Genomic DNA, 13,100 nt, shown 5'->3' on the forward strand with positions numbered 1-13,100 from the left:
CGGTGCCCGGTGTTGGCGGGCAGTGCTCCTCTGCTGCCCTCTGCTGCGGGGTCCCTGAACCGCCACCGAGCTCCGGCGGGCTCGGGGAACAGCTCGGGGCGGCGAGAGAGCGGCGGTGCGAGGGGAGCTCCATGCACTGCGGCGTGGGGAGCGGCACCGGAGGCGTCTGGATGGGGCGGTCGAGTAGGGGCAGCTGCGCAATCAAAGGCTGGTCCAGAAGGTGGAAACACGTTAGAACCACATTTCAGAGGCCAAATCTGACTCCTGTGCTCCCAGCGCATACTTAACAGGTGTCATGCATTTTTTGCCTGAAGATGATTAATTTCCTAGTTGAGTCTGTAAGGAGTTTATATATTTATATAACAAGTTTTTTGATTATATTAAAATAATTTTAATTGCAACTTAAGCTGCGACTAAAAGTGCCACATTATCCTGTAAGGCCTTGAAAAGGAGGGAGAATAGCCAAGCTGTTCTCACCCCTGGGGCTTTGTGCAGGGGCAAAGCCGAATGCTGCAGCACCAGCCGTGCTCTGCTCCATCCCTGGCGCAGCAGGAGCTGCAGGATGCCAGCAGCACAAGGGGCTGAGGCCTTGCGGCAGGATTGCAGCTGTGGTTTGGAGCTTTTTGTCTTCTTAGTTTCGACAGGCAGGAAGCCATTAACGACTTGTATTTTGAGTGAAGTGTTCATTACAGATCTCAAAGCAGAACACTCCCAGCACAGACAGCAACTTAATAATTTTGTTTTCTTTTTAATGACGGTGTCTATCATTCCTTGCCCTAAGTAACCTCTCCGTACACCAGATACAAAGTTTAATAAAAAAAGGAAGTCTTCTGTGGCCGCTTTTTTATCTAGAAAACGAAAGGGCCAGCAGGTCACGCCGCCTCCTCGCGTTGTAGCTGCTCTTCACGCCCCCCCGCCTCCAACGCAGCTATAACGAGCTCGGCATTGCTCAGGCGCCTGAGACGCCTCCGAGGCGCGGCGACAGCCGCTCAGACCAGCCCCAGAGGGGCCGGGGGCAGGAGGTAAAAACCTCGCGGGTTGAGCAGCAAGTCTCCGCAGGTCATGGCCGCCCCGCGTCCTGCCTCCCTCCTCCTCCCCAAGGTCGGCACTGGCGGGACAGGCTCTCCCTCACCCCGCCCGACCCCGGTAGCACAGGCACCAGCGGCCGCCGCCACACGGCCAATCAGCGATGGGGGGGCTCGGGGCATCGCCGCCGCATGGCCAATCATCAGCGAGAGCGAGGCTCGGGGCATCGCCGTCGCTCCCCGCTGCCCCGCCTTCCCGCTGCTGAATCCACCGCCGAGCAACGGAGCGCGGTGGCGATCGATTCTCTCGGCTTGCCCTCCCGCCTCCCCGCCCTCTCCCGGTTAACGCGCCACCCGGGGGCGGGTGCTGGGATAGTGCAGGGGGACGCGCGGCTGCAGGTGACCAAGCAGCGCCGCCACTTCCCGCCTGCTCGCCGGCAAGCGCGGGCGCAACCACCGCGGCTGTGCAAACGGAGCTCGCTCATCAGTGGGAAGGGGACGTTCCTAAGCCCAGTGTGCTCCCACCCCCGCCCCCCGGTCCCGCCGCGCTGAGGGAGCCGCGAGTCTCTCTTTACTTTTTCTGTTCGCCTGCCCCGCGAGCGGGGCGGCCCGGGGCCATGGAGCGCGCGTTCACGCCGCTGGACTGCCTCCTGCCCGCCGGTACGGTACCAACCGCCCCCGCGCGGCGCGGCGGCGCCACCGGGACCGCGCACAGACCGCCGGGTTCCGCAGCTCCCCAGGGCGGGCCTGGCGTTCAGATACTGCGGTGTAAGCAGCGTAACGTCCTGCCCGCCGGGCTCCACGTGTCCGTAGAGCGGTGCTCGCTGTCTGCTAGGCCGGAGCAGGCTGCCCAGGGAGGTTGTGGAGTCTCCTCTGGAGACATTGAAAACCTGCTTGGACACCTTCCTGTGTAACCTGGGTGTTCCTGCTCCGGCAGGGGGGTTGGAATAGATGATCTTTCCAGGTCCCTTCCAATCCCTAACATTCTGTGATTCCATGTGCTGCCATTAGGCTGGTTTCTTTTTAATATGCTGATTTATTACCGTTTTAACTCACTTAGAGTTAAAATTGGTATTTAAAATGTCAACCCTTTTGGCTTTAATCAGTATTTGTAGGTTGCTTGCCAGGGTTTGCTTGGGTTGGCAGGGTGGAGTGCTGTGGTGAAGTGTATCTCTTCACAAGGGGACCTGCAGGCTTGGTTTCCTCCGTCTGCCTTTGGCTTCTGGGGCCCTGACCCTGCTTTGACGCTCCTCCTTGCAGCCTCCACATGCACCCTGCTTGGCTTGTCGTTTCTGTAAGGCGGAGCTTTGAGGTTTTGTTTGCATCTCCTGTGCTGTTCTTGAGTGTTCTGTTTCTCTGTATTATTTTTGAGACCTGAGGAGTGAGCATTATTAATATATTAATAATGTATAATAATAGCATATATTAATATATCATTATCTCATCATCTTAACTGCTTGAGAGAGTCCAGCGCAGAGCCATGAAGATGATTGAGTGGACCGTCTCCCTTATGCGGAAAGGCTGAGGGAGCTGGGTCTCTTTAGTTTGGAGAAAAGGAGACTGAGGGGTGACCTCATTAATGTTTATAAATATGTAAAGGGTGAGTATCATGAGGATGGAGCCAGGCTGTTCTCAGTGACAACCAATGATAAGACAAGGGGCAGTGGGTGCAAACTGGAACACAGGAGGTTCCACTTAAATATGAGAAGAAACTTCTTCACTATGAGGATGACAGAGCACTGGAACAGGCTGCCCAGGGAGATTGTGGAGTCTCCTTCTGTGGAGACATTCAAAACCCGCCTGAGCACCTTCCTGTGTAACCTCATCTGGGTGTTCCTGCTCCAGCAGGGGGATTGGACTAGGTGATCTTTCGAGGTCCCTTCCAATCCCTAACATTATGTGATTCTGTCTTGACGAAGGACAGAGCATCTCTAGTGATAGCAGACTCATCAAAGTAGTTTGTGTACTCCAGAATATGCACCTCTTCTTCACTACGTGTTTGCAGTGTCTAATTTTACAGTAGGGCCCAATTTGCTATTCAATGATACCATTATAAACACTAAATATTTTTATCTTTTTATAATGTGATTTTAAAACCGCATAAAAATAATTTTGGCATAGCAACTGAATTCTAACTTATACTACTCTTTTCTGCTTTTCTCTGGCAGTAGGACTTCAGCTGCCACAGTAAGGTAGATGTTATTTATTTACTAGCAAGATCTGGAGGAAGGGAAGAGTTTAACAGAATGTACACTTTTAATGCATTTTTACAGCTAGCAGTTTAAGAGCATGTTTAAACTCTTTCGGGTATTTTTTTTTTTTAAATCACATTTTGCTCTAATTTTTAAAAATCTATTCAGGGTATATTCAAAGCTAGTAAGGGGTACAGCTGTGCTCAAGGTATTCCTGCCAGGAATGTGTATTTGGCTCTGTGCATGTATATATGTATTTTGAGATGCATCGTTGCTTTGAGCAGAAAAAAGGAATGAGTGTGGAGGTGAGATTTTAATGGGTTAACTATGATTCATTGCAGTGTGATGCCCCCTTGTATGAAACAAGGAATAACTACTTACTAAATATATAGTAAGGTGAGACAAAAAAACAAAACCCTTAAAAATTTATCCCTGGGGAAGAACAGACATCACTCATTATATTCTAAGGTAGTTGCTTTTGATAGGCATTTGTATGGTGGTAGGGATAATATATGTCCCCAGTTCCCACCAGTTTCCAGGAGTGCTGTGTTTGTGGTGTGTGTGTGTGTTTGTGGTGTGTGTGTGTGTTTTTTTCCCTCCTTTGGCTATGTCTGGTTGGAATTGAAGATTTGGGATGTTTTGGGGAAGTTTGTTTGCAGTTTTCAGATGACCTATAGCCTTCTCAGGCCAGAGGCTTCAGCTGGGTGTCAAGAAGCTGCCTTCTATAGAATGACTGCTACAAGTATACTAATGGGTTGTATGGGATAGTGTGCCTATAAAGTGCACAGTGGTACTGCACCTGGAGCCTCGCCATCATTACAAACATTCATTACCAGCATTTCCAATTGGTTTGGCCTGCTCAAAGTATGCAAGGCTGAGCAGATTTATGTGGCAGTTCCATAGTTTAAGATCTGGTATCCCACTTGGGGAACTCAGAAATAAGGTTTTCAAAACTGGATGGGTACTGGGTGGTACTTCTTGAGGAAGTACTACTGGTTCCTCCATCTGTTTGCTTTGGTGGGGTGTGTATTTAAATGTCCAAATAATATTAAGCAAATTTATGTAGAACATGATGCTTCTTAGAAGCTAGACGTGATGTTACAAAATAGACCCTTGTGAGGACATTGAAGTACTATGGACCTTGTCCCCTTGCGTTCAGTAATATAAAGGTATAGCAATTGTCCATAATGTTTCTGGTTTCTCTCTAAAGCCCTGAGTAAGCATAGTGGCACATTATGGTGGGGAGAGTGTGAAAGATTTGTCAGCTGTGTTTGGAGGTTATTAGTTACTTTATTTTTCTTTTTGAAGGTACTCAGAAATTATGCTGATATTTGTACAGAGCTGAATAAAAAACTTACAAGTTTTGGAACCTAATATTAAGTACCTGATTTAGAATTTTAGGGCCATGTGTGCCTTGGTAATTTTAGTCAGTGCAGTTAGAGTTGGTTCTTATTTAGATTGTATGTCTTTCTATATAGCACCTGATAGAAGTCCAAGTGGTAGGTATTTGAGAACTGCTGTACTAACTAATACGCTCAGGGACTTTGAACATTATTCAGTGAACCAGCTGGAGCTTGGTTGAAAATCACCATGCTACAGTCAAAATGCTGTGCTGTGAGCTTTAGAACTGTGTTGATTTGCTTAACATTTAGAATAGGTAATGAGGTAGAATTTGAAGTGGGATTGAGCTCTAAATTTGAGTATTGCATACTGAAACAAATACCTTTTTATTTCTTCATGAAATGAAACCATTAAAAAGGCTCACATAAGTCCACCCTGAAGTCCTGTGTGCTGTTGTGAGAGCATCAGGCAGAAGCTTGACAGAGTGAAGCTGTGATGCAGCTGTTGTAGAAAGCTCATACTGGTGTCACACTACAACCTATGAATCTTGATAAGAGTAGCTTTGTTTCTTCTGGAGCATCCTTGATAGACTAGACATTTCCCTCCTGCTGTTTATTCCCTTTTTGTGCACTATCATTGCCTCCTGTTGCTGGTCCCAGACTGTGCTGCAGGCACTACTGCAGAGAGGCAAGTGTTTCTAATTTATTATTTTAATACCATGAACTTTAGGAGCTGAATATACTATCTTTCTGATACTTGTGACTGCTTAACAGTGGAAGTACTGTAGCATCCTCTAATAAGGTTGCCCCTGAATACCACTTGAGACTTTTAGAAGGTCAGAGTGACAGTTTACTAAGCTGTGTTTTCTCACAGGGAACATTTTACATTGCGAGCTGTAATACAGCCTGGATTCTCACTCGTCTCCAGATGTGATTAATGATTCTTTGCTTTGCATAGCCCTGAAAGTGCAGCTCGTTATTGGTTTTATCAAGTGGAGTGATGCAAAAAGAGGTTATCTTCCTCAGTTTATAATACAACAGCTCCCAATAAAAGCGTCTTGCCTTGTTAAGGCAAAGGGACTGCAAAGAAACAGCAGCTCTAGTCCTTCTGCTCCCTTCTGTTCCTTGTGGAAGCTTTATTGGAGCTGAGCTTCCTATGACTGACAGGGACCCTGTACTACCAGGGAGGGTTGGTTCTTCTGTCCCCACTCCTCCATGCCCCAAGTCCTGTGACTAAATGCACTCCTGAACTCTGCTGCATCAAGAGCTAGTGGTTAAAACTTGGTCTGCTGAGAAGAGGGTATGCTGACTTCGTCTCACTGAAGCAAGGTCATCTGTATGTCATGAGAGACAGAGCCACAACAAATAGGACAAAGACTGCTTCAGAATTATGTGGAAATATATAGTTGTGTCTTTGTGCAAAGGGACTATAAAATTCTTTATTGAATTTAAAGCAAAGAGAACAAGAGGAAGCAACAATACACTGTGAATGCTCTTCCATCATTCCCTAAGCTTGATTGTCTCTTGCTTTACTATATGTCTTCTCCTGGAAATGTTACTGTGTGTAAACAAGTCACCTCTGAAAGGATTATATCACCATATTCCTTTTTAAATGCCTGGGGCTTTAACTTCTTCCTTAATGTTCTCTTTTCTCTGACACTAAGGATTGAGTGTTATTTGTAAAACAGTGACATGTTTGCCATTCACTGAATGACCTCCAGCCTGGTATAAGTGCCAATAACCATCTAAATGCCCCTTCCCTGCAGCTTTGCGTGGTCTCTGTGATACATTATCTTGCAGTCTAATACACAAAAGTCTGTGGCAGAAATCAAGACACTCATGGGTTAGGAAATCAACCTGATGGTCTCTGTTACCTGTTGAACATTAAAGGTTTATGAAGGGGTGAGGTGCCAGATGTTTGGGTAGCTCTGTAATTTTACAGGTTTTGTGCCACCGCTGTTGGGTCAGTCTAGTGAAGTTTTCATGTGAGTCAGATCGTTCAAAAGCTGTGATTGAGTTCACCGAAGCTGAAAAATGTTAGCAGGGGTGTCAGTACTTTAAGACTACTTCAGGAGTTCCTCAATGAATTTAGTAAACATTTCCATATGGCTGTTATACTGTTCTATCTTTTTAATTGAAACACATTTAAAATGCCTTTTTTTATGTGAATGTTGCTGACCCATTCCTGCTCTTCGTTTAATATAAGTTGTAACACCATTAATTTAGTTGAGTGACCTGGATGCCTTAGCTTGTTTCTGAAGTAGCTGTAAATATTTGGTGTTGGACCCTGCTGCTTGTTAATCTGCTGTGCTGGGTCAGCAGTTGTTCTGTAAGCATTATTGTATAGATTAGTCACAGGTGCACTTATGAGTGAGGTATTACAGATGGCATTTAGCAGACATAATCATTGTTAACCTCACCACTTTCTGTTAGATATTTTCTTTCACACACTGGTAGCTTTTGGAGTTGTGTTTTTTTTTTTCCCTGTTTTTTTTTAAATGCTTTGTATGCAGGTGTGTTATTTGGAATGGGGCAGCAAGCTGTCTTTAACCATTTGAGCTAACAGGAAAATGAATATACATTTACTTATTTTTATACACTCACACAGAGCCCCCTTTTGAAATTAGTTGACATTGGAGCTGGTTGCTGTTTTTGTGGATGATAGATTCTCATCTTGTCCAGTATCAGTGCACCAATAGTTCCATGTCTTGCGGTCACTAATAAAACCCAAACAAACAAAACTTGCATGCCCCCCCCGCCTCGCCTGCCCAACCACTAGAGTGTAAGCAATAATAATATCACTGGAGTTCCTGAGACAAAAGCTCCCATTCATTACTGCTTGCACAGATAGTAAAGCATTCAGATAAATTACTTTTAGAAGGTCTTGTTATTGTCTATCAGTTGAGGCTTCTAAGAGCAGCTTACACTGAGTTCTGTGAGGAGTCACTTAGGTGTAGCAGATTGAGCCTTGAAGCCAGGAGATGCACTAGCTGGCCTCCTGTAGTGATGTGTGGTGGGGTTTTCTTTGTTTTGTGTGTGGTTTTGGTTTTGTTTTTTTTTTGTTTTGTTTTGTTCTGTGATTTGATATCGTAGAAGGATGTGGCAAATACAGAAGTCAAGGAAAGTAGTGGGCTTTCAGGTTTTGGTTTTGTTTTTTTGCTTGCATGTCTCTGGTCAGCAGCTTTGATGTCATGTTTTATCTAAAATCTGTGTGTATACAGACATATAAAAGCTAGTTTCTTTCAGGAAAACAAAGGAGGCTCTTTTTTTCCTGTTTGCAAAGCTCATCCAAGTCTGATTTATGGAGAAACTGAATAGGAAGCAAAGAAATGAGGCAGTTTATTTACATGGGAGAAAACATAATATGTATAGGTTTCAGATCTTTCAAGATCCAAAATAACAAATCCAAGGCATGCTTGTAGATTTGCTTTAGATTTCAACAGCCTGAGACATTAATCAAAGCTTAATCTATTCAGAAAATAGCACTATCAAGAGTAAATCTAAAATCAAAGTCTTAAAAAGGAAAAGTCTTAAAAAGGGAAAAAAAAGAAAAAAAACAATACCAAACAAACCCTAAAAAAATCCTAAGCAAACAAACCACCTGAAAACAAATATAAAGGGCTAACAGCTTCTCCTCATAAATCAGTTCTCAGCAGCTTTTGCTCCTAGGTAGTTGTGGGTTTGGATGTAACCCAAGGGATTTGGACCTTTAAGATCAGTGCTACTAGTGGTTTGTCCAAGGAAATTACCAGCTAGAAATGTAACAAATTTGTTTCTGTGCGACATGATAAAAATAATCTATGCTGGTCTTAAAGCACCATTGTTGAAAAACGGGGATGAAAGGAAAGGGGGGAGACTCCCCTCCCCGCCCCCACATAACAACCAACCAAGAAAAACCTCGAACAAAAATGACGAAACCAAACCAACCAACCAACCAAAAAACCACAAATAATCCAACCAACAACACAAACCACAAATTAACAAAAAAGCCAACAACCCAGGAGCAGATCTTACCCAGTACAAAATACAATAAATTAACAAGGGAGACCCCTGGTATACACACCTGCTCTTTGGTACATTATAAAACATTGCTCATCTCTGAACTCTGCAGACAGAGAGGAATTTGCAGTGTGTCCAGCAAGATTAACTAATCTGATCTATTGCTAGATAATTTCAAGATTGAAAAGAACTGTCAGTTGGCCCTTCCATCAACATGACTGTACCTGATCACAGCAAAGGATAACCAGTTCTTAAGATTTTTGGCTTACATCTTTTTATAAATTACAGCTGTGCTGGATTACATGCAACTAATTTATGGAAAGAGGTTCTTCTTTCCCTCCAGCTCTGACCTTAAACATGAGGAATATGATTAGCAGTGTTTGTGGAGTAGTGACTTTGCATAATTAAAAAGAGAATTGCTAGTTTAAAATTGCTACAGGAACACTCAGTTAAATTTTACATAGTACACATAGTAGCTTTTGGATTGCTTTCAAATTAAAGCTATTGCTGTACATCCAGTTGCAGTTGAAGCTGCTGGAAGGCTTTTCCTGTCATTTCCTAGCTTTGAATTTTATTTTGAATGGCAGTTGAATTTTCTCATCACTAGTGCTGATTCTTTGTAGCTTGCGTTGATGGATTGTCTGCCAGCCTTCCTCTGTCAGGGCAGAAGCTGGAGAGACGCACGTGTTTATCAGCCAGTTGAAATAAATGGGAAGCTGGCTAGGGAATTCAGTAGAAGCAGAACCTGTCCCCTCGCAATTAATTTATTTTGTAGTTATGACTGCGGGTGTGGGCTATGTTTTGTTTTATTCTTTTTTCTTTTACTGTAGCTTATCTCTTTCTAATCTTTCCCCAGAATTATCTGGTCAACATTGTCGGAGGCAACACAACAAAGAGAGTAGTTCGGAAATGTTCTTGTGTGCGGTTTTTGACCAAATTGTTCAGGGGTAAAAGCTGTCTGTGTGTCTGACACAAGTTAGTTTTTTCTTCAAAAGGAAACTACATGGATGTTACAGAGCACTGAGGCCTCGAGAGTCTGTAATCTAGAAAAGCTTTGACTTATGTGACAGTGTCAGTAAGGGTGTCTGTGGACCTGCTTGATGGAGGCCCAGCAAAGGCTGTCAGGAGAGTGTTCCTTCTTTTTTTTCTTCTCTTCTCTTTCCACAAACATAGCTCACAATTATGTATGCTATATACACATGTATGAAAGTAGAGTGCCATTCTGCTTCCATAGCAGTAGGGCAGTGGTATGTCAATGAAATCTGTGTATATGTATGTGAGATTTACTTGCTTTTGTGCTTACAGCTGATTAAGCTGTGGCAAGCAAAGAGCATTGATGTACAGACCTGACCTAAGCACAGGCCAAAGCTCCAGCTGCTCAGGATGCGTTAAAAGGATGCTGGGTTGAAACCACACCTAGGCAATTGTTCAGCAGATGGTGTGACTTAAATTACTTGAAACTTCCCTGAGCTTGACACGTGTCACCAAGCAGCTGTGCAAATACAGCGTCAATCTCCAGGTGCTCCATTTTGAGACTTTCCACTCTTTACGAGAGTTTTATGGTCGGGGGAAATCCTGAAGGCTGACGCAACATTTCTACTACAGAGTTTGACATGTGTATTGGTAATGCTTACAAGATAGCGAGATCTTTGTCTGCTTTAAATGTAACCGAAAGCCTCGAATGCAGATACTTTAACAGTCACCACTTTCACTTCTGGAAATGAATGCTCTGCAAGCTGTGAAGGGTAAGGCACAGCCTTGTGAGTGTAGTCTCTGTCCCCATGTGGAGCAGTTTCCTTGCCCAGTTTACAGTTGTATTTTAAAACCATCTAAGCAGTGTTTTGCCATACTGTGAATCCAAAAGAGACAAAATGTTAAGGAGGGTATCTTGAGAGTTAAGCAGCTACAGATCTACGGCTTGGACTTTTGCTCTGCTAAAGGCAGTGGTGCCATGGCTGAGCTGCTGCAGATGCTACAAGAATAGCTCTTGGGCAGCATGTGACCGCCTCATTTAGTAATGAGCTGACCTGGGTACACCAGAGATGATTAAGCTCTGCTATGAAAGTGTCTGTCTTCATATTGCCACTTTCTGATACAAATGGGAAGTTTAACTTTCGAGCTCCTTAAAGAAGAGCTCAATTTATTTTTTTACTTAAAAAAAGAAAAAAAGAGAAAAAAAGGAGAAATACTGAGTACTGAAGCTTTTGTTAAGGGCAACTTACTGTTTGGCTTTCTGGACTTTTGACAGCAATGGTCTTGAAAGGTGCAAGGTGCTGCAAGACTTCCAACTGATCTAATGACTTTCACTGGGTTCAAAGTAGGATGAAGGGTGTTATCTGCAGTTGTATCTTTTTAGGGTGCTGGCATATTCCTGCTGTTATTGAGATTGCTTTCATATCAGCTCTTCTTTCTTTGCCCAGAATCCACTGTGGGAATGACCTTTAGTACTGTGTGCACAGGCTTTGAGCCCTTCTAATGACTTTGGTAACTGTGAACAGAGAATTTAAATAGTCGTATTTTAACTGTGGGCAGTAAGATCACTGATATCAGATGTTCTTTCTTGAACTGACTTGTAAGATTTTCACTTGGAAACTAAATTTCCTGGTTCCATGTGTCTCTATTTAATAGGCTACTGTTCTTATGCATGGGTCAGTAGTTATGCTGTTGCTGTATTAACCTGACTCATGGTAAGGAGTTTTGGCACTTGAACCTGTGGAAGAATTTCTTCTTTCATCTTGGTCTACCATCCTGTTATAAGTTAAATTTTTGTGCCAACAAACCTTTTAAGGTCAGTAGGAAACTTGATCTACTCTGTAATATTTTGATTTGTCTTCTGAGACTGTTTTTGGTTTTTGTTGTGTGTTTTTTTTTTTTTTCTCACACCTACTGCTGCCATAGTTGTGTTGACAGAGCCCCCAGGTGTAAGCCTGAATACAAAGAGAGCACAGCAGTTGTCACCTGGGAGGAGCAACAGCAATGCTAGGAGAAGAAAAAAAACAACTTCTTTTAGAATACAGTACACCTCCACGAGGAGGGTTTTCTGGCAGGAACATGGGCAGAGTGTGTTGCAACACGGACATGCTCTGCATATCTCCTTTCACTGCAGCAGGCTGTTTTTCCTGGTGATGAAGTTTGAAGTCTGTGTGAAATTACCAGTCAGTATCTGGCTTCCCCAGAGGGCACAGAGAGTGATGAGAGCTGGGTCATGGCCTTGCAGTACCACTCAGTGGAGATGGCCATATGGTGTAGGAGAAGGTGCTTAGAAGGGATGTCACAACAGATGTTTGATAGCAGACTTGGTGCCAAAAGCTTTAAGTGTCAGCTAGCCTCAGTAAGGTGGTGTTAGAGCTGGCCCAGGGGTGCAGTTAAGGAGGAATGCTGTTTAGATAACACATATTGTAATTTATTTTTTGCATTGGTATTGTAGTGTGTATTTTCTCAGGCAGACAAAGGCATAACAAGACCCAGAGGCTGGACATTGGAGCCAAACAAATTAATACTTGAATTAGGTACAGATTTTTAACACGGAGAAGAATAACCAGCCATTCGAACATTGTACCTTGAGAAAGGTGTATTCTTCATCAGCGTAAATCAGTTGCAAGTCATACTTAACTCGAAACAAGAATGAATTTCAGGCTATCCTTTATACAAAAGACTTAAACTAGATTGTCGCAGAGATCCTTTCTCACTTCCAAATCTACAAATCTGAAGCAGTCCACCATAGGAGAGACTTCTTTACTATTCAAGTCATCAATACAAACTTCCGAGAAAAGAAAGGAACTGTTGTATGCCAGGGTATTGCAGTGTGGAGTGTCAAGTGACTAGTCTCATCTTGCAAAGGAGATCTGTGAGAAGTGCAAACAGATTTCATAGCTCTTGTGATGTGGTTCAGAAACCAAGGACTGTACTTACTCCTTAGATTTTGAGCAAGTTGTATGTTTGAAAAAACCCAAAACAACGCCCTCAATAACCTCTGTAGCACTTGGTTATGGTTCCCAGGCAGCAAGACGACCTTACTGCAGTAAGATTATACTACACAGTGTGCTCAATTTACTACTAGTTACTGTGAGTTATTAAAAGTTTTAAAATTATTCCCATAGATTCTATCCTCATTTATCTATAAATATTATAATTGTGAATCCCACAAGGGGGAAGAAAAAGCTTGAATTTGGACAGCAGACCAAATAGTTATGCTGAACTTATACAACATTATGCCCAACTATTCTGTTTCTCACCCAGATTTACATTTGCTGAATAAATTTGCTGAAATAAATAGCCAGTTTCCTTTGAGAACAAAGTTGGAACTGAATAAATGTAAGGCTTCAGAGTGCTAACAAAGGGACTGAACTCTAAAATAATGCAGTTATACAGCCCAAATAATGTAAATTAGAACAGCAGAGAGGAATATGAATACATAAGGAGAGCTGCTAATATTTTGTGAGAGTTTATAAACTTATAGTTTTGTAGTTGGATCCTTTGCCGGTTAATCTTCCCTTCTTCTCACCTAATAGAAAATACGTATGGAAATTACGCATCTTATGATT

General features: G+C 43.2%; 1 protein-coding gene across 2 annotated transcripts in view; it reads left to right on the top strand.

Annotated features, from left to right (window-relative positions):
- Window positions 1-1,357: 1,357 nt before the first annotated feature.
- TPK1 (thiamin pyrophosphokinase 1) overlaps window positions 1,358-13,100 on the top strand; it is a 304,572-nt gene continuing 292,829 nt past the window's right edge. For both annotated transcript variants that reach the window (XM_065832445.2, XM_065832446.2), the window contains exon 1: window positions 1,358-1,685. In XM_065832445.2, the coding sequence (XP_065688517.1) occupies window positions 1,643-1,685 (43 nt within the window). In that variant the 5' untranslated portion in view covers window positions 1,358-1,642. The remainder of the gene's footprint in view (window positions 1,686-13,100) is intronic.

This window comes from Patagioenas fasciata, chromosome 2 (assembly GCF_037038585.1).
Source record: "Patagioenas fasciata isolate bPatFas1 chromosome 2, bPatFas1.hap1, whole genome shotgun sequence".
NCBI classification, from domain to species: domain Eukaryota; kingdom Metazoa; phylum Chordata; class Aves; order Columbiformes; family Columbidae; genus Patagioenas; species Patagioenas fasciata.